The sequence below is a fragment of the Pseudochaenichthys georgianus genome, chromosome 22 (assembly GCF_902827115.2).
Source record: "Pseudochaenichthys georgianus chromosome 22, fPseGeo1.2, whole genome shotgun sequence".
NCBI lineage: Eukaryota > Metazoa > Chordata > Actinopteri > Perciformes > Channichthyidae > Pseudochaenichthys > Pseudochaenichthys georgianus.
In genome coordinates this window covers 11,642,629-11,666,035 of record NC_047524.1, presented here as the reverse complement: position 1 = coordinate 11,666,035, position 23,407 = coordinate 11,642,629, and the positions used below count along the sequence as shown (strand labels likewise).

The window sequence follows — 23,407 nt, the reverse complement described above, 5'->3', positions numbered from 1 at the left end:
GAGCAAGAGTGTGTTCCACAGGGCCCTGTGTTGCTGAAGGCACCAATCGATAGTGTGAGTAAATAAAATGCACTAAGCTGGTGTAACCCTGCAAGTTAAAGAGAGGGAAGCCACTCAACTGTCTGCACATGACTCCCAGAGGCGCATCCAACAAACAGGTCAGCTAAAATCACGCTCGTGTCTGCTGCTGCCTGATGATTCCTGGGACAACATTAGAGGACTACCGTGTCAAATTAAAGCTGGCAAGCAACTGACGAAGGCTTCTTCTGTCTGGAGGGGGAAGCGTTTTGCTTTTGTTCACTAAAGCCTCGATACAACATATGATGCATCAGACTCTGTTGCATCAATATCTGAAAATGGTTCTCTTTGGTCGCAGATGTGTTGAGCTTAAGCACCAATGAGATTGAATATAATATACAGACCCTTGTATTGAACTGTCCTCCTGACACAGAAACTAAGGGGAGCGTCAGGTGTTAGCACAGAGCTAAAGTTCAAGAGGGGTGAAGCTATAACAATGGAGAGAGGGGGAAGGAGAATAAAAAAAGGGAAGACTGGAGGAATGTAATGAACATCACCAGTGGGAGTTTGGAGGGGAACTATCTGCAGTGAACAGTGCAGAGAAATAATTTCAAAAGCTGCAGAAATCCAAGGGGATCTGCCGCCAGACTGAATATGCCTGCAGGCCAGTGCATGGAGGGGTTAGGGAGCAGGCTGTGTCTGCGAGTGTGTTTCTCTCTGCATGCCTCATTTCACAGCGAGGCAAGTCCTCTTATATGAACCTTTCAGAAAAAGAGGCTATGTAAACCTGAGAGCATTAATGTTTGGCGAAAGCGTCATTAAAACTGTGAATATACCTTAGTCTAGATTATAAAGAAAACTTTCCAAGAGCCTAGCCCTCACAGGGTCCTTTTTGTCCCCCTTTGCCTTTTTAATACAGTGTCCATATGAGCCACAAAGCTGGTAATCTCATCACCCAGAGCTTCACCATCACATCCACCCTGTAAATTTGTCTGTTTTTCATCTTCAGGTGGACACGACATATTTACCTTTCAATAAGTCCTGATTGTGGCTCATGGCAGCCGCGTCCAGCATCCCTGCTCCGGGGTAAAAAAAGCTGCCCTCGTGTCCAGGCTGGCCAAAGTTGGCTGCACCTGCTGGACCCATGCTAGCCCAGGCTCTCTTACCTAGAACCCCACTGTGATCGATGGGGTACTCCAGCAGGGAGGTGGGTGCCAGGGCGTAAGGGTAATCGTAAGGGGTGGTGTATATAAGCCCACCATCCGGTGAGGGAGGCACCAGAGTGGGGGCGCCATTGGACATCATGGCAGCCATTTGAGGTTGCCGGATGAGGTTCATGATTTGGCCCCCACCGGGTGTTTGGGGCCGGAGCCCCTGGGGAGGCAACACCTGACCCGTGGAGGTTATGAGACGTTGGCCTTGAGCGGCTGCTGCCGCCGCTGCAAGAGAGAATGCAAGGGTGGCTGCCATAAGCAAGAGAGTGAAGGACAGGAGTAGAAAAGAAAGAAAGAAGGACAAGAGATAAAGGTGTAGTGTGGTCATAATCACAGATGAACAGTGAAAGGTGAAAATACAAAAGGAGGAAAAAGAAGGGGGAACGGGAATGGCAGGTAGAGGGAAGAGGAAGGGAGCAAAAGGAAAAATTAGTCCATGCAATGATCATGGTGGTGAACCACAAAAGCCACAATCTGTTGCAAAGGAAAATTAACATAGCCAGACAAAATAATAAAATGCCCCTTACACCAAAATACAAGCACACAATGCTGCAGTCATCCCCAATGCATTCAAAGCATACAAATCACCATGGCAGCGATACATTCATCTACTGGAAATGGCATAGGAGAGGTAAACAACACACATGCCAACAGAAATAGAGCTGTTGATTATGTGGAGAGGAGAAACACTCAAATAAGAACAAGTTTCACTAAAGACTCTTCAGGAATCAGTGAGCATAATAGTAACCTATATTTCATTTGTTACAACTTATAAAATGTTGATCCCACACATAGTCAGCAGTCTATTTAAGTTGGAGAAAGTACAAATGAACACAAAGATAATTTTTTCAAGTGGTTCTGCATCAGCGCGCACCGTGAGCTGTGCCACACAAGCTTCCCCAAAGGCAGGTCAATGTATTCCAGAGCCATGGTAACTACGGTTAGATGGTGGGCCAGTTCATCATGGTTAACATATTAGCAGATGTGAAATTAATCAATTCTAGTTTCATTTCATACATTTGCACACAAATATAATACAGAAAAACCCAGTTTTTGACGTTTGAATTACATTTTGATGATAATTATTAGGAAAGGGTCCAGAGAGTAAGTGCACTAGTCTTTAACTAATATGTTAGATGATGAAATAGTTTGGCCTTTAAATCTTTTTTATATATATATTTGGATCCAGGATGTGATTATGCATTTAGAAATTGGTGATTGAGGAGCAAACCCTGTCGATATGTGAGCTAGTGACCAACATGCAGAGTGGAGCAATGTGCTGAAGGTTTAGCATCTGCAAAAAAGCAAGTGATACAGAGCGATGGCTTCTGGATTGCAGGGGGGATGGATGGAGGGATGGATGGAGAGGAAAGAAATACGGAGTAGAACAGAATGGAAGTTGGTGTACTCATGGAGGAGTAGAGTAGGTAACATGTTTGGAGAGCTTGAGAGAGAAGAGTTCTGCTAGTGGTGAGAAATAAAACATCGTATGTACACAGTAGTTAAGACTAGACATTATTTAAAAAAAGGTAAACAGTATTAATTAATGCCAACTACAGAACAAATATATATACATAAGTAAGGTCAATGATGTTAAAAGATTAGTTGTTTATGGTGAATATATTAAACTGTGGCCGACGTGTGCATGGAGGCTCACTTACGTGTTTTGAGGTTGTTGTCCCTGTATGTCCCATTGAGAATGGCCAGCTCCATCAGCTGCATCTTCTTCAAATTGTCTTCTCCCTCCGCCTGTGGAAAAACAGAAACTTTAATGTCCATTCACAATAACACACCACACACCAATTCCAATTAATTTCACAAGCTGAGGCCCCTTTATAGGCCAATTGAAACAAGCCACATGACGACCATTTCACCAAACTACATGCCCGGACGTCGTTAGAGATGTACAGTGGGGCAGCTAAATCATTTAGACAATGCATGTCATCTGTTCTCCTCCAGCACCGCTTGGATTGGGAATTTATTTAGGGAAACAGAGATTGAGATAAGCTAAAGTGCTGTTGTCATGGCAAAGTGCCATGTTGTTACCAAAATGCTGACAGACACATTAAGTGTGGGAATGCATATTCATAATCCATATCAGAAGGATAATTACTGTAATTTTCTTTGCTCCCTTGTGCGCAATCAAATGTGCAATAAACGCCCAAGCTAATGTCGGTCCTGTCAATTAATGTTTGGATAAATAAATACAAAAGCCGCAGCCACTGTCATTATCGCCAAATTAGGGGACCGAAATTATTCTCGGAAAGCAATTAAGATAGTACCCCCCTCCTACTTACACCCATTCATTCCTCCCCCTTTCCTTTCTGCACTCCCACACCTCCACCCTCAAACTCCATTTCCCCTGAAGCTACCAAACACTCAATAACCATGACAACACAACAGCTCCTGTGATTTTCCACGTTGTACACCATTATTTAAGCAGGCCCTTATGTGAATGACTCCAAAGTGAAGGGTGCAGAGACAGCATGCCTTGGTGCCCTCGGCTCCACCTTAAGTGAACTATTGACTGATATTAAAAAAGGTAGATTAAAATGCTTTATCATTTCAACTCACAAATACAAAAAAGGTGGCTTTTGCATTGTGCATCTGCACTTGAACACATCATGGACACACAGAGAAAGGCCTGTTAGGTGTGGCAGTAATAAAGGCAGGATGGTAGATACTGAACTCCTCTGTACTCTATTCTATCTCTGCACAGATTGTGTCTCCTGGACCAAGTTTAACAACAGTATGCGGCTCTATTCAGAGGATGATAAGGAAAGAAAGACATGGAAGGGGAGAGGGAAAGAAAAGAAAAAAGAATGAGGGCTCGGAGTTAAGCCCTCCCATGAGACTCCTCTTCAACACGGCCACAGAGAGAGGAAGAGAAAGAGCGAGGTTAAGCAAGAGAAAAGGTGACAGAGGCTGGCCTCCCTTGACTAAATATAAGTCAAGGCAGTGGCTTCAGAGCACTCACATTATTCAACTGTGTGTGAGTGTATATGTGTCTGTGCAATGTTTAGCGTACCACAGAGCTGCCAATTAATGAAGCACGGAAATCTCTACTGCTTTCTTTCTCTTGCGACCTCTGCTCTGGCTCTCTTTTCATTTAATGGGGAAACCTCAGTTTTTACCAAACTATATTACTTTACTCTGCAAAAACACACACACGGCAACTAAAGTCAACACTACTTATAGTGTACACACATATGGTACTTCAAATGTATTATCAATTAATTATTAATTGTGTTCAGTACTGTATCAAGGCAATCCCCACATTTTTGTTAACTAAATTAACAGGTTAAATATAGAAACTAGAATTACACAAATGTAATCTAGAAACCTATAACAGTGCAAAAACCCAGGTAACCCTTTGCCAAGCCACATTATGTTTCCTCCTTAACAACCAGGTTCACAGAGAACAACTTCACATGCTGTGTCAATAATGATAACCATTATAGGCTAATTAACATGGCGTCGGTCAATGGCAACCATTGCTAATATTGGCAAATAAACCCTACTGAATGGACAGCCCTAATCCCCAATATGTAAACATGCGTACACAAACAAATGAACAATCCCTAAAACGGCCGCTTAACAACTGAAAGGGAGCAAGTTACCATTATTGAAAACAATTTCCAATCACTGTTACTTTCTCTTCTCCATCTTCCTCCTTATTTACATCAAAACACTAAATCAGAACTTGCCCTCTACAACTTTGACTGAAAAAAGGCTGCTACAACATAATAAAAACAGCTGTTCTTTTCCTTTTGTCTTTCTGCATGTGTGTGTATCTCACAAAAACTCTGCCAGTTGTTCTTTGGAAGTGAGCCAAGCTGACTTCCTAGACAACGCTGAAAAATGTGTGGGGAGGGGAGGAAAAGACAAAATATAGAACACAACTTCTCCAGATGAAATTCATAAGAAGGGGCTGAATGTGTCTTCAAAGCTTAAAACATCTGTTGTAACAATAAATCAAACATTTGCTTTTACTTTTAAGAGTCTTTGTATGGAGAGCTGTATAAATTCAAATCCACGAAGGATGAAACCGTTCTTTGCTAGCTAGCTTTACCTGGCACACAGGCCTGCTGTCTCCCAACAATCCTTTAAATGGCTACTTAGTCGTGCCTCTTACATGAAGCACAGGATGTACTCATGAACAAGGTGTATTCCTGAAGTACGAGTGCAAACCAGAGAACTACAGATCCTTCGTGGCAACACTTAAATACTTTGTGAGAAGACTGACCTTTTAAAAATTAGACAAAATAATGAGCACATTTGGGGGTTGGTTTCTCACAAGAGTGAATGTTTGAAAGGGAGAACAATGTGGGTAGCTCAGCAAAAGGCTGCAGGCTAAAGACAATTGCACGCAGAGATATGCGCGTGCTGTATGATGATGGATCTGCAGGGTGGTGGGGGTTAAATGAGCGTGGGGTAAGAGGATGCCACCATCTATCCAACTTTGCATAGGTGGCACACTTCCTGTTGAGAGGAGAGACACACGAAATAGAGGGCAGCGAGAGAGGAAGAGCACAGATGCTGCTGCGAGGATGAGGTGTGCGCTACTGTGTGTGAAATGTGTGTATCCCCAGTGGAGTGCGGATGCTATAGCTCCATCTTCTCACAAACAGTTTGTTAGCTAAAGCTCCCAAACTCTGACATATCATTTCTGTTTTACATGTGAAACGAGCACAATTCTCCCCCCCCCCCCCCATCAAAACACAAATTCCCTGCTGAAAAGTGTTCCTACTTTTCTCAGTTATGGTTCTCTGTGGTACAGTGTTAGCGTCCTGGTTTACACTAGTACACAACCAGTAGGGTAGTGGATTCAAAATGGCTGCAGATCAGGAGAAAACAAAAGATAATGGTGGCGTCACAGCTGGAGTGGACTGACTTCAAATGTGTAGTCCCGGTTGGATTGGGCCAGCTTCTTGCAGCGGAAGCACAGCTCAGATGAATGTTTGATGAACAGTGCCAGAGAGAGCAGTTAACACTTTAATGTTGCCTCGCTCAAGGTGTCACCACAACTCACTGACTCCTCGGAGTGAATGCACCACCCATAATAAAACATTCACTCAGACGGAGACGTCACTAGGACTTTGTGTAGACGGTGGTGTGTTTGTGTCGGTGATGATCTGTCTGCTGGAATTCCCGGGAGATGAATAGCTGCTGGTTTATACAATAGGAGGAATGAGGAAAGGAAGTTTTCCTTTGTCATCCCGAACACGCACATGTGCGTAACAAACACTCACACGCTCCTGTCCATCAGCGAAAAAGCCACTCAATAAAGCTGCTCTGTCCACAAGAATCAGATTCAATCAATGAGGCCTATTTGTGAAATCAGCAGAGCAGTAAAAGCTATCAGGAAGGAGCAAGACAGAGGGATGAGGGAAGGAAGGAAGGAGGGAAGGGGAGCAGGAGGTAGGGACAGGGAGACGGGAGTGCGATGAGCTAGAGTAGGTGAGCCGTGTCCCCATAGCAATACCTGACAAGCCTGCAATGAGGTCGCTAGATGCATGCTAAATCACTGCTGCACTCTTTTCTGATCAAAGCTTGTGTTCATATGTTGATGACAAACAAACTGTAGCTAATGCCAAGTGTTACAGATAATACAACTTATGTTCAATGTTGTATACCGTGCATGTGGATGAGAATAAGCAACAGATGAGCAACTGTCTCGTCGTGTTTATAGGGCTGCACCCTTACTCTCCCCAGCAGCCCCACTCCAGGCCCTTTCCCATCCATCTCACCCCAGATAAACACAACAGGCGCCTGGATTAGCTTGGATGAATTTGCTCATGTCTATGGCTGCAACTGAGGGGGAGTTTTTACTCATATCTGGCAACAGTCAGCGTCTATGCAGCTCAGCTAACAGCTCAGCTTGCAGAGATGAAATGATGAGCAGAGAGAGGAATAGAAAGAGAGGTGGAACAAAAGATTACCAGGAGGAGAAAAAGCGCTGCAGACTTGTACAAGAGAAAGCATGAATGATTGTCTTTGAGTTGGTGGTGAGATGGAGAGATTTGCGAGGAGAAGAAAGGGATAGCTTGAGAATATGAGACAAGAAAAGACAGACAGCATAGTGGAAACCAATTTGTCTTCTCCCTAGTGGGCTGACATTGGCTAAGGCCTGCTTTCCTTTCCTGGCCTCACAGCCAGTCCACACACACCCACCCACCCACCCACACCTATCGTAGGCCTTAGCAGGGCCAGGCTCTCTTCAACTACTCCAATTACCTCAGCAGTAAACACAGCCTGCCCTGTCGGCCTCCTGGGATACAGGGAAAGGCAAAATGTGTAGAACTGAGAAGGAGAGGGGAGGGAGGAACATAATCTGCAGAATAGAGTGGAGGAGGTGGTATTGGGAGCCTCGGGGAGGAAGGAGTAGATTACTTCATGTAGAGGGGTGGAACTGGTAGTTGCTGCAGCTGGTTTTTCTCCCGTTCGCCTCCCTAACTCGCCTCCCTTTTGGTTCCTTCCCAAACTCTAACATCTGGAGGAAAATGATTACTCCCGCAATGCTGCCAAGATGACTTATCAACAATTCCACACTCTCCAGAAGCGTAGGGTTAGGGAGAGGAAGGAATGAGTACTTGTAGCAAGCTTCAAAACATCTCTGCACTAAATAAATAAGTGACAAGAAAGTTTTATCAATTCCAGTCAACTAAAGCAAACTTTGGTTGTTGGATTTGGATTGGAAATAAGAAACACATGTGCAGCAAACCTGATTTCCATTGTTGCATTGAAAAGACTATAAACTACTCAAACATTGCACCCACACCTCTTTTTCTTTCTAAAGGAAAACCATGCATCAATCAAATATGAGGAATTAAAAGCTACATATATACAATAAATGAAAACACACAAAAGCCGTTTCACTTGTCAATAATAAGGTCTTGTGGCAATCAGGAGAAAAAAAACATGAAACGCTAAACAAACATATCTTCTAAATCATAAAAATGTACTTGAAAGTGTGTTGAGTAGTACTCCATGTCTTTCTAAAAATCACAGCTGCACTTTCAAAGGCAATTATCTCTCTTCTGCCTTGCTCCTCAGCTTTTGTGAACACATCTGCCGAGGGGAATCAGGCGTCAACTGTATTTTATTTTCCCCGAAAGAATAACAACGCAATCTCCTGCAACTCTCCTCTCTGACTTATACCTTCCCAACACTCCAGCAAAGCCTCTTTATTTCTTCCTTCCCCCTTTGCTCCCTTCCTCACTCCGAGACAGCTCTGTTAGCAACTGGCGCCATTAGTCATGCTAAACCACCAACACACTTGCTCATTAGCATAGAAGTGAACCTGACTCCAGTCAGATTATTACAAACTCATCACGGCTGCTCCGCCCCATTACTGTCAATATCGCAGCTTACTGGGGTACAGCTGAAAGTGGCACATTACAAAGTCAGGAACTAACTTTTGTGTTAAGACTTCCTTTTCCTCATCGTAACAAAGCTCATAGGTGCTAAGTCCACAGAGTAAATGTGTGCCGTCTGAGGTGGCGAGGGTGGGTGTTGATGGTGCGACAACATGTTGCAGTGAAGTTTTATTTAATTGGTAGAGACTAGTTTGCTCCCAGAGCTCCTGCTGAGGCAATCAATAAAGGGAAAGGTAAGTATGGGTGGCGGGTGCAATCTGGGCCTTGGCATTGGCACCTGGATCTATGGGGCTTATAACAGCCTATAATTGTGCTTAAAGGAGTGAAGTGGGCAGCCTTGGTTCTCTCTGCTAGTCCCATCAATATCAACTGACACACACGCACAAATACAAAGACTTGTGCTACCGACAGGATAAAATACAGGAACAAGAGAAGGAAAGAAAATGTGTTTTTTTTTCTTACCAGCTCACTGCACTTTTCTAAAAACTGAAAGGAATAATATCAGTTTTTCATTTCCAAAAGTACAAGGAGGAAAGCTGTGACGAAATCTTGAGTGATCTTGTTTATCCTCAGAAACTGGGCTGGGTTTCCCATGTAACATAATAGCATTAAGAGCGGATTAAACTTCATATAAATAACCTAGAAAATATATACAGATTTAACAAGAAGATTTAGATATAATATTAAAAGCTTGTTGGCCTGCATCGGATTGAACAAACAGATGATGTTACAGACTAAGAGCAGGAGGGATCACTCCGTCACACCATGTTGCACAGCAAACAGCCCAACAAACAGCTGTCTGCTTTTCTTGTCCCCTTTTTCTTATCTGTTCCCTGCCTACCAAACCTTCTCGTCCCTCTGTCCTCCCAGCTCATATTCTAAATATGCACTTTCAGTCCCTACCTTATTCGTTCACGTCTTTTCTATTTCCCTTTATCCCCCATTCCACCCGGCTGCCAGACGGAGTATTGTTCTGTCGCTGCGAACCTTTAATGCTATCCAATCGAGCAGGGAATATCTTGAAGGGATTTGGCCAGGGATAATTTGGGAGCTTTAAATACTGCTAGGGGATTTGCATCATTCAGAGATCCTGACTCCTAAAACAGGGGGAAAAGTACGTCCTGCAAGATGTGGATTCAAAGCTGGAACCTTTTGGAGGGATCTACCTGGGCAAATGCAGCCAGCACATGAACAACATGTTTTAAACTATTTTTGAGAAACCTTCTTTCGATATCCGTGGCCTATTTTGCCCACATCCCCGTCAGATACTCACATGCTAGGATGAACATGTGAAAGATCTGGGAGTCCAATTCATTCACATGAAACTGAATCTTTTCTACACTTCAAAAATATGTCAGCATGTTACTAAAAGACAAATAAACTCAACTCTTTTACTGATTTGAATAACTGATTAAGCTTGGATGCCAAATCAGTTTCTTACAATAAATTAATAAGGAGGATATTTCGTTTTCTTTGCATGATAGTTTTATAGATGTTGTGTGTTCATGGTGAAGAAAGAAAACATTGGGGACTCAACGGGGCAGAAAAAGAGCCTTTGGATTTTGGCTCCTCAAGAAACATCATGGAAAAGCAAGTCCGTGAAGTAAACAGCAAGTGAAGTATTACAAACATCCCCCTTAAGTACAAAAAGAGAAAAGAAAAGAAGGGGACGGTGATAACAGGGCTCTCGACTAACTTGTTCCCCCATCCTCCCGGAACCGTCCCGAAATACAATCTAAGCCGTCCCGAAATTAATGTGGACCGTCCCGAATTTAAAATGTTAGTTTTTCTACATTATCATTAGTTAAAATCTTTCATTATCATTAGTTAAAATCTTTCAAAGTGACCTTTAACATAAATAAAACATCATACAAATCATTAGATGATACTTCATCAACCTTTTTATTTGAGTAAATCATTCAATCACATAAACAAAGGCCAAATATATAACAAACAAACGAGAAAATTACTCTAATATTGAATCCAATCAAGTCCCATCCAATTAACAAAAAAATCCAACACTCTGTCCTGAAGACAGAACCCAGAGTAACCACTAACCAGGATGACAGTCTGTAACACAGTCAGGAGACCTTTACAAACGGCCCCGCCCCCTCGCACACAGACGGGAGAGAGAGATCTCGCCTGGATTGGAAAGCTCGAAAATACATCTTAGACGCATGTTGTAGTCTTATTGCATATTAGAAACGGAGTTGGCGAAACTAAAACTGCGATATAATGTGTATGTAGCAATAATACATATGACATATTTTTTAGATGTGCCCAGTACCGATATAAAGTCAGATAACGTCGGAGCTTAACGTTACCACTGTCTTTAATAATTCCTGCCCGGGGCCCGTTTAATACCGGGGCTCGGTACCCATCCCTACATGGGGAGAGGCGCAGCATATTGCTAAGGACTAAATACGATGGAGGGTTCTCTTCCTTATAACCCATAGGGGATGAAGAGGAGTAAGTAAATAAAGAGGCCGGCGCTCCAGGGTCTGGTTCTGCTGTGCGTTTTTGTGATGTAACAGTAAAACATTTCAGAATTCCTCCACAGGATGCCATTGTACATCACTCAATCCTGACTGCCAGCGGCACAGCTGTAGCTACGTACAGTGTGTGTGTGTGTGTGTGTGTGTGTGTGTGTTTCGCGGGTTTCTAAATGTTTTGTGCGTGTGTGTTTATGTTGACAAGGAGGTTTAATAACTGTGCTACACAAAACGTGCAGTCGGTTTCATTTTCATCGCCGTTTGTAGTAGAGTTAGCAGGGTATTTTTATTTTAACTCTCATCCAAAATTATTTTTATCCTCCCCGACGCTATTTTTTCCGGCCCCGGGACGACGGGACGTCCTTAAAGGGAAATGGAAACACTTTTGAAACTGCTTTCCATGCGACAATATTACCATTAGGAAATGTATTTATCTAGTCTATTTCCAATGTAAACGATCGAGATACGCGAATTTACTTTTTGAAATACGTGCCTAATGACCATGGGCGCTTCCATTGCTCCGGGACTTTTCCAGTGACGTCACTGACTGGCTTCCTGGGCCAAAGCTCAATAACAAACAACATGGCGTGCAATGCACCAGTAGTTTACATTACAAGAAAACGGTCGTCATCAGGAGTTTATTGTATTGCCCCAGGCTGCACAAATGGATTTTATACAAAGAAGGAAGAAGTACATTTCCATAGGCTGCCACTAAAGGATGAGAAGCTGCTCAAAGTCCAGTCTGGATGCCTGGTTCAATACAAAACATTGGATTTGAAGCCAGGATCTGTTCCCACAATATTCGATTTCTCAACGTATGCAGTCGGGATCACCGACCGTCCCAGCACGTCGGCCGCGCAAGACAATGACAGTGTCAACAAACGTGAAGTTCGAGCCACCAAACGAGTTGCTTCAGCTGCCAAGAGAGAGGTAAATATTGCAGCACTACCAGATTACTAGCTCACACATGTATTTACTGACACAGTGTGACCTTATTAATTAACGCAATCGCGTCCAAACTAAATGGTAGCTATTATTATGACGCACAATAGAGAATTGGGGGTGTTCTATAGCTCAACTAATTAAACTGGCATACACACGCTCATCTGTCGAAAACAGCCCTAAAAAGGCTAGTATTGCTATCAATGGATGGTATTGCAGGACCCAGAGCGCACGGAGCACAGAGCGGACAGCAGATAACGGAATTGCAGTTGTGTATTGCTTATAGATTATCAGAACATTTCAAAGGGGACACAGCCCCATTGGATATTAACCTATGGATTAACTACATCATCGTTTTTATCGTTGTAATGCCATTGAAGACCAGTTTAGACCAGACAATGAGGAAGGTAAGCCGTTAGCCTGGCGTATGTTAGTACCTAGCGCCACTTGTTTTGATGTACGTTTTTGTGGTTAACCTCGCGAGTTTGTATCTTTCAGTGTTGAGGTGGGCACCGTTAGATTCTGTGTCTCCTTGCGATCATAAACGATGTGTTGGATGTGCGGCTAGGATAAGTAATAAGGGAGCTAGGAGTGATTTTCGGTGCAGTAATAGGTTAGCATTTTCGCTCGGGGCTAATTCAGAGGCTCACTGTTAGCATTGTGTTTTTTTAATTTTTTTATTCCGGATCGTATGCCACTCTATTCGACCGAATCGGTTCATAAGCATAGGCCATGGGATGCCTGGTAACTGTAGATGCTTCCACATCAATGTCATCTCCCGACGAATAGTCAAATTCATCGTTCAAAACGTCGATCTCATTGCAAAATTCCTCCATCGCTGCCATATCTGCTACGTTGTGTTGACTTCTGGTGGAGCGAAAACACAGCCAGTGACATCACCATTTGGGACTCCCCTAATGGCGGCGGCCTGGTCCCGGAATTCCCCACCCGGCCGGCGGATAATTAATTTTCTTTTGGCGAGTAATATCATATACAATAAATATTACGATCAATATCCATTGTAAAATGAATAAACTACCGGAATATTATAACTGTAATTGGTGTTTCCTTTCCCCTTTAAGCTCGAGCCCTGGGTGATAAACAAACCCATGTGAGATAAAAAAAAAAATGCTTCCACGCTGGAGACGCCACCAAAAGCCATCAGTGCAGAGTCGGCTAGCTGAGAGAATGGAGTTTGAAATGAGTTGAGCGACGGCTGGCAAAGCGAGACATCGCAGACTGCAGGAGCTGAATTTGACGGGCGGCCTTTGGGCTCCTAAACGCTGAGCTCTACACAATCCTATTTTCCTGACTAAACACTGGGACACAAAGTCGCTGGAGAGGCAGAGATGAAAGCAGTGTGTGTTCCCACTTTGCAGATGTTGAAGCCTGGCCCTGGTAATGCCCTGGGGGAAGTTGAGAACATACTGTGGATGGACAATGCATAAAGCAGAATATGTGAGAAGGACAAAGGAGCAGAGTGGCAGAGAGACAATGTCTCAATCAGCATTGGACCTTTGGAGATACAGGGTCCTGCCTTACAATGGACGCACACACATGAAAACATCCCCCCACACATCTGCATTTCCTTGCCTCTCTGAAAGGGGATTAAGGGGACCTTCAAAGAGAGGCAGAGAGATTGGCCGGGGGCCGGCTGGGTCCCTCTCCTTTCCACTGGAGGAGCAGGGCAGATTAAAACTGCCCGGGCTCCTCCGCCTGCCTCGTTACCCGCCCCCTCTTCCTGCACACTGTATTAGGACACTTGAAAAAGGCCCTGGAGGAGCCAACCTGGTGGATTAGGAAGCAGGTTATTTTTACAATGATGTAAGGGAGCCGGCTGGTTAGGGACCAGAGTGCATGTGCATGTATGTGGACTAAATAAAAAAAAAGTATAGTACAAGTGGGCAAAGCAATTTTGTAAGTGGTGCAGAGGGCCAGTGTACATAGCATGCACCTTCACTGGGGATTGAGGCTGACTTCTAAATGAATGAGACAAGAGAAGAAACGTGACTAATTCCCCTTAGAGGGATGAAAGAGATGGATGTGGAACAGGACAAGGTTTCAAGGAGGAGTAAGGGAAGGAAGAACTCAGGAGAGCATCAAGGAGAAAGTGCTAATTGTAGCGTGATGAAGCTGAGGTTTGGCTCAGGACAATGAATGAGAGGACAAAGCTACCAGATAAAATACTAGTTACTTGCACCACTCGTCTTTGTGCTTGTTCAGCAAGTCAGATTAATGTGTGTTAGTTTAAGTGATTTAGTGTTGCTCGATCAATCATTGATAAGAATTTGATGGAATAAAAATGCATTAATCTATGGTACATTGGTTCCATGTGTGAAAATATTTTATATGTGTATTTTTTTTTTCACACCAGTGTGGGGGTGAATGACAGCGGGATGAAACAAGCGAGGAAAGGTGAGGAAGGAGATGTAACGTGGCATTCAGCACAAATGTTATTGCAATCTGAATCTTTTCCCCGCTTTGGAGTTTTCACCATTTCCTGTGGCTGGCTCCGTGAGCAGACTCCCGATGATGAGGGGAACAGCAGGCAGAGTGGAATTCAAAGTCCCACTGCCTCTTCTCTTATTCTTAAATCACTGTGTACGTGCAAGCACACGTTTCTAAAACACAAACCCAACAAATAATGAGCATACTATAGGTCGTCTGCCTCCGGGGAAATGCACATACACAAGAAATTCTATCTAAATTGAACGCAATTGCTCCCATGATCACAAAGCCACTGCAATCAACTGTTTCTTTGCCGGGACTCTTTAAATTGCTGGAGTTCTCTGATGATAATTAGAACTTCATTAAATGGCAGGCGGTTCCAACTGATCAAGGCTGCTGTAGATTGTTTTTATATGTGTTTTTCAGCAGCAAATAGGAGGCAAACCCAGCAAGTCTATGCAGACTGATTTTGGGCCAAAGAAGTCTGCCTGCCTTTCAGTCGCAGTTCCAGGAAATTAAACAGGAGGACAGGACGAGGGAAGGTGGCCAGGCTCAGGCAGGTTGTTACCTGCAGGGGTATCGTTTCTTTAGGGTAGCAACCACCTGTCTGCCCCCCAGGAGAGCCATAGAGCTGGAGCTGAAGAGAGATGGGCAGATGGAGAGGTGGAGGGGAGGGAAGGCAGGGGAGGAACCCTTGGACCAAGACCAGACCAAATCCCTGCTGTTGGGTTTGAGCTGACAGGAGAGACTCGGCACACATGGAAAGAAGCTCAATAGCCACCGTATGTAGTACAGCAATAAAAAGCTTAGACTGGAGGAATGTGCGCGACTTGGGAGTTATTAAAATTAGGCCTGAACTAGTAACAACAGAGGCTTTTTGTGGCCATCCTCTCCCCACAATCTATGGGAAACATATTTCTAGTTTTATTAATGCATCCGTGCCTTTTATTTAGTGTGAAAGGAATAGTTGATGATTCTGTGGTGTGTACCTTTGTGCTAGCCTTTAACAGATACGTTAAGAGAAGTGAGTGGTGGATGACTTGGCCCCTCTATCAGCCAGAGAGAGAAAGAGAGCAGCAGAGAGCATGAGAGGGCAAAAATACAAGAGAGGAGAAAGGACACAAAACAGGAGGGGGAGGGGAAACTGAGTAAGGGGAAAGGAGTAGAAAGAAGTCAGACCAAGAGTAGGATGGTGGTTTCCCTTAATGCACATTTCTGAGCTTGCAAATAGAAAAGTATTCTTCTCATCCTCTCTCAGAGGTACAGAACGAAGGCCCAGGTAAACAAAGCTCCTAGTGTCCCTTTATGTTGGCCTTTTTGTTATGATCTGACTGGTTGCAAGTGTTATTTTATGCCCAGTCTGGAGTGGGATGTCAGTCAGGGTCTTGCTGGACTTCCAAGAAGTGGACCAAGAAGTTAATGAAAAAAGGCTTTCAAAGGCTGTTTCACCTGACATGGCCAATCATTGTCACTAGCCAATCAAAGTACATGCAGCAGCAATCATTGACACAAGTGTCTAAAAAGCCACATCTGTTTCCTGTGGTAAAACGGTTCAAGTGGACAATTCCCGTTACCCACTTAATAACTTTAGATCATTTATCTGAGGAGATTTATACTCGACACATCTTCAGTGTTTGCTCTTCCAATAGGTATCCTGCAAGTGCCCATCTCAAAAGGGTGAGAAGGTCATATAAGGACCAAAAGGCTGGATGAATGAGTGCAAAGAGTGAGAGGATGTGAAGATGGATAATGATGAAAGTGGAGGACAAGAGGGTGGCTGGGAGTCAAAGGTCACGCTGCCTCTAGGTCAGCTCTTATATCAACTGCTTGAGAGTGAATGGAAGCTATAAAACACTGCAGACAAAGTAAGAAAACAGAAGTGGTGCAGGATTGCCATCTCAAAGTATAGGTCATCAAGTCAAGGAAGCCAATTAAAAACATGATTAACATTCAGGAGGGAAATGCAATGTCTACTTGCAGGTGGGATGAGCTCACCATTCTCTCAAACGTACACATATATAATGAGAGCAGTGAACAGTGCAGTCCAGTCTGTTGTAACTTAAGTGTCCTGGGAGGTGGAGATCAGAAGGTTAATATGATCCAATCCAACGTTCATTAGCCTGATGAAGGTAATAACAGACTACAGGGAGAGCTAGGCTGCAAGGTTGACTAAAACTACCTACTTCCAAGGTCTCAAAGCCTACTTCACAGAGTTACAAAATAGCTACTTTTGTCATTAATCACATTTAAATGCACAGAAATGCACCAGTTCATGGGACAAGAGTAGATAGTATTGCCTTCATCACACTTTGTTGTGTGTATCTGTCAGTTTAAAGGTTTTCTTGCCCAAAAGTAATACTATTGATGCTGTATATACAATCTTTGAGTAATATCACTATGGTAGACAGCTGCGCTAGTTGTTGTTGGGCACCACCCACTGAGGCTCAGAAATGTGAGATGCTGCTTTTGAGAACATGGCTGGATATCATGCGTGACGGGGGACGCTGGGGAGGGGGCGGTGGAGTAGATTAAGAGTAAATATGAAGAGAATGGTTGTGATAGGTAGGCCTAACAGAGAATAAACATCATTAATTGGGGAGGCACACAAAGATGGATGCAGCCAGATGGTGTTTTGTACTCATTTGTCATACACTGCTGACAGAAAGAGATGAGGACAGAGTGAGAGCGAGAAAGAGAGCAAGAAAAACAAGGTGTTTATTGATTGCAAAGTTGGTACAGTGCTGCCTAGAAGAGACTTCCACCGTTTAAATCTAGCTTGAACTGTTTGTTCTTCCTCATCTCTCTGTGCATGTGCCTTTCCTGTCTCAATGGTTCTGATGGGGCTGCCATGGTAGCACTCTGCCAAGCCGGATGCATACTGCCGAGTACAGACACAACACCCCGCAGATCGGCAAACTTGGCGTCCATTGAGGTCCATCTGTCTAGTTCTTACAGAAACACAATCTACTGTATGTTCTTCCTCAAAGGTGGTCCAGAAAAGTGGAAGAGAAGATAAAAAGAGAGACAAGAAGGCCCTGAAGACTCAGGAGAGCAATGGACGGAGATAAGAACAAAGACGCAGCCATACAGGTTTGCCCAGAAGAGCCTTAGCCTTGGGCTAGAAGTTCTACAATGATCCAATAATGGCAACGGAGAGAGAGCTCTCACTTCACTATCAACTGCCAAAAAAATAGAAAAGAAAGTGGAGCAATGAAATCATCCCCATAATGTGCACTAGAATTGCATAAGCGTAAAAAGTACCGAAAATAGAGCAGCAAAAAAGGTTCAATAGAAGGATTTAGAGGAAAGTGGGGAGATGGAGCTCAATAGGGAAAAGTAAGCTGGAGCAGAAGCACAGGACTGGGCTCGCACTGTGCTGCAAAAAGTGCTTGGGGCAGCTTGGGTCTGCTCGGGCTGCTACCGGGCTCACTTTGTTCTCAGCAATGACAGTTTCATTCAGGGAGGCATGCACTGGGCTCTCCAGGGCCAAAGCGCCCCTGTGCTAGCTTGCTCTTTCTTTCTCTGTGTGCTGTTCTTCTTTCAAACCTAACCTTTCCTGCTTTTCGGGCGCTGTGTGTGAGCGTGTGCGTGCTGACGTGCTGTAGATAGCTTGCGGTGAGTGCCTGCCATCAATGCACTGAATCAAATGTAGATATCAATGTCTGACACTTTCTTAAATCAGGCATCTCCCATTATTGAAATAGAATGCAGGACTTTAGTTCTAGCAATAACATTTAAACAAGTGTATATGAACCGTTTTATTTTTTTAAATACATTTGTTTAACAGCTGTCCCTAGATTTAAATAGGGAGACTAGAATCAACAGAATACAAATCATGTACGTGGCTGATGTATCACTTCAGAGAATAAGCATGTAACCTCATTGAATGCATGAGGTGAGGTACTGGTGGTTAGTTTCCAGGGCAACGTGTTTACATTAACATTTTAGGATTTAACCTGCTGAGGATCTTTAACAGTACCACTTGCAGTGTGCAATGCAACATAATGATATGCTTCATTTTCTCTATCACCATAACTGAAAATAATGCAAAGCACCGGCTATTTTATCAAGAATTGTATCACTTAAAAAAAAAATTGCTTAAAAAAAAAGAGAAAAGCAGAATAGCTTAAGGGACTCTAAATAGAATATGATTCTGCTGTCTGAGACAGCAGCACTAATGTGTACAAAGGTCTGCTTGAGAAAATTATAAAGACTTCTTAATGAATCCCTAAAAAGCACTGCATCTATCTATACCTGGGAGGAACTCAGCACAAGGACCTTAAAACAAAATGCTAAAAAACTGAGACGTTTCTCAGAATTTCAATAAGAATAGGTGCCTCTGGGCCAAAGCACTCAGGGTTACCTAAGGACAAGGCCTTTGTCTGGTCTCAGGTGGCCATGCCCAAGTGTCTGCCTGTCTGTCATTTTGCCATAAGCACTTCATACAGCGCGGTGACCTGAAGGGACCACGGAGAATTTATTTTATCCATGACAATGTCCAGATTGTACGCCCGTCAATCACACACAAAGGAATGTGCACATGTGTGCATCAATACACAAATAGACATATACAAACTCACTAATGGAGCAAAAAGGAGCCACATGTGTGCGGATACAAACGAGCACATTGTAACCATCTATTGTAACTTCTGTCAATACCTTTAAGAGGTGGTAATTACTGTTAACCAGTATAGGAACCCAGCAAACAGTCTCTTTTTAGAACCGAAAAGATTACTACGCAACACCTGAGACAAGAGAGCTGAGCAAATTCTTATTACACAACATCATCTGTATGCCATCTGAAAGGTGACATTATTGTACTATTAAATATCATAGACATAAGTCATGCTTTTGATCATTCTTACAATTGGCCTGGGTCTGATTTCGATTTCTGGGCAATACCTCCCTGCAGGTCAATCAGTATTGCTCCCCACACCTTTCAGGACAGGAGGGGGAAGTGGAGCAGGCGAGTTAGGGTTTATGAATAGAGCTCTGCGAAAATCTGAGTCGAGGTTGCCCAAAGTGCAGTGGGGCTCTGCTGCCGGCTCCGTTTGAGGGCCTTAACCAAGGACTCAAGGGATGAGCGCAACATTTGAGGAAGTGTGTGTGTGTGTGTGTGTGTGTGTGTGTGTGTGTGTGTGTGTGTGTGTGTGTGTGTGTGTGTGTGTGTGCGCGTGTGCGTGCAAGTGGACATATTTTTCTGGGCATGCATATCTGTTGTGTGCGCGTGCTATTGTGTGTGTATTGAGGGTTGGATCAGTGGAGTAAATCCACACTTGAAAGAGTAGCTCAATCAAGCTCTCCCACCCATCTCTATCATCTCGCTGATGCACCCCTGCTTCCAGTTCACCGAGAGTTGAAGAGTTCACAGGACTGAGAACTGGAGAGTGCACCACGGGGCGAATCAGAGCAACTACGAACCTGTAACATTTATCAGCACCCTATTCTAACTGTCCATCAATCTCTGAATAAGGAGCAGCCATTGACAGGGCGCAACCAACATGTCAAGTAACAACTGAATTGATGATAATTTAGACACGGACAGAAAGTATTTAAAACATACTTACTCTACCGTTAGGCACACTTGGTTATTCCCATATATCTTTGAAAGTGGAATTACTGAATATTGTTATTGAAAACTATATTAGTCTATAATATCTATTAGAACAAATCTATTAGTTTAGAGCTTTTGAAAAACAGAAAAACTAGTTGAATGATAAAGTAAAAATACTTGAGATTATTGCATAGACAACACAATCATTGAATAAATGAAGACTGTCAGCGTGACTGTTATACAACTTGTTCAGCTGATATAATTAAGAATATGTTTTTCAATGTCAGATATCCTGGCTACTAATTCAATTATAAGATTATATGAAATCAAAATGATTATATTAAAAGTCTCTGACATAAATGTACCACTGTCTTTGTAGACGAAACTACTTTTGGTTATCATTTTGTACACCGTCTTGGTTTGATTTCTGCAGCTGGTTTGTCTTCATAGACGAGTAAAGCCTGTACTTTCAAAGGGAATAAAAAGCATGACCCAACATTTTGTTTCCTTTCGATTTGATAAAGACGATTTTACGCTGCCAAATGTAGAGAAGATGCCCTTCATTAGAACAGTGCGTTCCAAGCATGTCCATATTTTAATCCAATCTAGTTTGGCATGATAAAGGGCATCACTGCCAAATGGCTTTACTTCCCACCCACTCGTGTGCATACATATACACGCTTGACATGGAGAAAATATGGTGCCTTTAGGGAATCTGGGGTAGACAATGCACCAACCAAACACACATGGACGTTTGGAGAGACACTTATGTAATTTTCTCCTCACGAATTAAAGAATTTACAGGTTCATTTGATAGGCTGAGATAAACACATCCATCAAATGGAAGCATCTTCTCATTGCATTGAAATGAACAAAGATGCCTTGCTTGAAGGAAAAACGGCCTGTGGTGGTTTGCATTGGGTAATTAATTTGCTCCATAAAACTCTTATTTGAATTAAGGGTAGAGTCAAACTTTTTAGGAGGAAAATGTCATTAGTGTCTTGAAAGAGCTTGAAGCTGCTTTCTCATGTGTGAGAAATAAGAGAAGAGAGTTTCTCCTTAACCCAATAAATGGTTCAGGTACTGACTCACCGGACCATCTTTGATTCACTTGTCAGGCTACAAAATGAAGGAGATTTAGAAAAAGGAAATTGTGTGGAAGCTATTTTGTGACACTCCATTCAGATGACTATTAGCTGCCAAGAGCTGTCATTGACATAAAAGGACGCCCAAGGGGTTTTGTTGTGTATGTGTCTACACATGTGTGTTAACAGTGACTCATTCTGCATCACTCTTTGGAACATTGTTGCGCGCAGAGACAGCCTCATCCGCTAAGTTGGTGAGTGCACGCACATTTTTAAGTGTGTATGCGCATATGTCAACATCCTCTTTGTGTACATACTAGAGGCTGTGGAGATGCGAAACCCTCCTGCTCTCTGAAACAAAACAAGTGCCCAAAAATTTGACAATAGGGCTGAGGAGAGACAAGCAATCCTTAAACAAGAGGACATGAATTGAAGTGCTTTGAACATTGTCAGACTGGGCCGAGGCCTCACTGAGACCTCACTGAGACAGACTGACGGAAATGATCACACTCGACAGGATGGCACCGCTTGTTTCACATCTTACATCCATAACCAGTGCAGTTCAGATGAGCTAAACTAAAAGTTACAGATTATGATAATTATAATAAAGTTGGCCAGATAATAATTTTCAGGCAAGTTTTTAGATGAAACACTTTCATTTCACAATGGTAATGGGAGGCGTGTGGCGCAGTGGATAGAGCCTTGGTGTTCGGATCAGGGGGTCACAGGTTCAAACCCCACTGCAGTCAGCATGTCGTTGTGTCCAAGACACTGTGGGCAAGACACTTTACCCCAAATTTCTCCTGTGGGGATTGCCCACAGTATTGAGTATGTAAGTCGCTTTGGATAAAAGCGTCTAACAAGTAACATGTAATGTAATGTTCAGTCTTTGTGGCCTTCTTGTGTATTTGTTCATCGTTAAATAAAGTGGTTTTCTTTGAGATATCGCAGTTATTATAGAAAGCATCCGAATTCTGGTACTAAAAGGTTGCAGACAACTACATGTGAGGTAAACATTGTACTTGCTCCATTTGTTCCTCCCAAGTAAAAGAATACCAATAAAGTACATGTAAAACATACTTCTGTATTTACAGGATAAAGGGCATTAAGGAAAGCAGCTCAACACATTACAGTTCAACAGACACGGCCTCTTTTGTTGCATGGCCTGACATGTGCTGGCCCCATTTCCGCAGACCACCAGGCACTGTGCACTGCCACCTGATGGCAAAACTGGGCCTTCAGCTGCCCTGTCCACCTGGTCCCCACAGTTTACAGGGAAAATACACAATGCAAGCCAAAAACCTATCAGCAGCCATTACCAGAAGCACAGTGTAAGAGGAAGTTCAGGCAGGGGGAGCGGAGATCAAATGTGGTGCTCACAGGAGGGTGTGTGCAGCTAGGTATGTTTTTCCACTCCACTGGGGGCACAGCCAACCTGTTCCCCTGGTTTATATATGGAAGTAAACAGGATGCTAACAGTGGGAATGCAGTGGCTCCCCATATGTAGCCCCGTTATCTTGACGTTAGGAATAAGATAGTGTAGCATTTAACAGCCCGTCTCTGCACAACTAAAAGGTTCTAGCTAAACCATGTTCTGTGCATGTTTAAGAACTTTTATTAGTTATTAGGCGAGGACAGCCTGTTTACATGAGCTTGTGTGTGGTATGTACTTACAGCAGGTACAAGGAGCTTCTTGACCTCCTCCACCGCTCTCCTCATCTTCATCTCAGCTCTGCCCTGTGTGTCTTCGACTGTGATCAGGACATGAAGGTCTTCGTTTAAGTGTTCCCAGTTTGGCTTCCCTCTGTTCTGCTCTTCCTGGAAAGACGGAGAGAAAGCAAGTGAGAGATATGGTGAGTGAATGTGACAGTGTGGTTGTGTGGAAGCACCAATGCAGTAACACAGCGTATCACAGGAAGTGACAGTGAAATGCAGGCATGCACAGAGGGCAAATAGGCCCTGTGAAGAGAAGCAGGATAACGGGAGCGCCCCTTTAGTCAGCTATTTTGCTTTAACTTTGAAAGGACACCTTTCTTTAATAGATCCCTCGCTTCACAGAGACAAATACGACAGATTGCCCTGCAGCAATTAATATCAACCAAAGATGGATGGGTGCAGGGACCAGAGAGAGATGGATGGGGATTATTTAAGCCACACCACCTTAACGAGTCAGTATGCAATTATAATACATGGATCAAGTTCAAAGAGCTGCAGGATTGTGTGGAGGTGCACAAGCGTGAGCCTCTGTCTCTGACTTGTGTTTGGGTGGACAATA

General features: G+C 43.4%; 1 protein-coding gene across 3 annotated transcripts in view; it reads right to left on the bottom strand.

The window, feature by feature from the left end:
* The window catches only part of qkia (QKI, KH domain containing, RNA binding a), an 83,104-nt gene that overhangs the window by 8,370 nt on the left and 51,327 nt on the right, over nt 1-23,407 (bottom strand). For 2 of the 3 annotated variants that reach the window (XM_034111125.1, XM_034111124.1), the window contains exons 4-6: nt 22,807-22,950; nt 2,894-2,981; nt 1,047-1,481 (exon numbers count right to left, since the gene is read on the bottom strand). In XM_034111125.1, coding sequence (XP_033967016.1) covers nt 1,047-1,481; nt 2,894-2,981; nt 22,807-22,950 — 667 coding nt within the window. The remainder of the gene's footprint in view (nt 1-1,046; nt 1,482-2,893; nt 2,982-22,806; nt 22,951-23,407) is intronic. The other variant, XM_034111126.1, reaches the window with a different exon arrangement.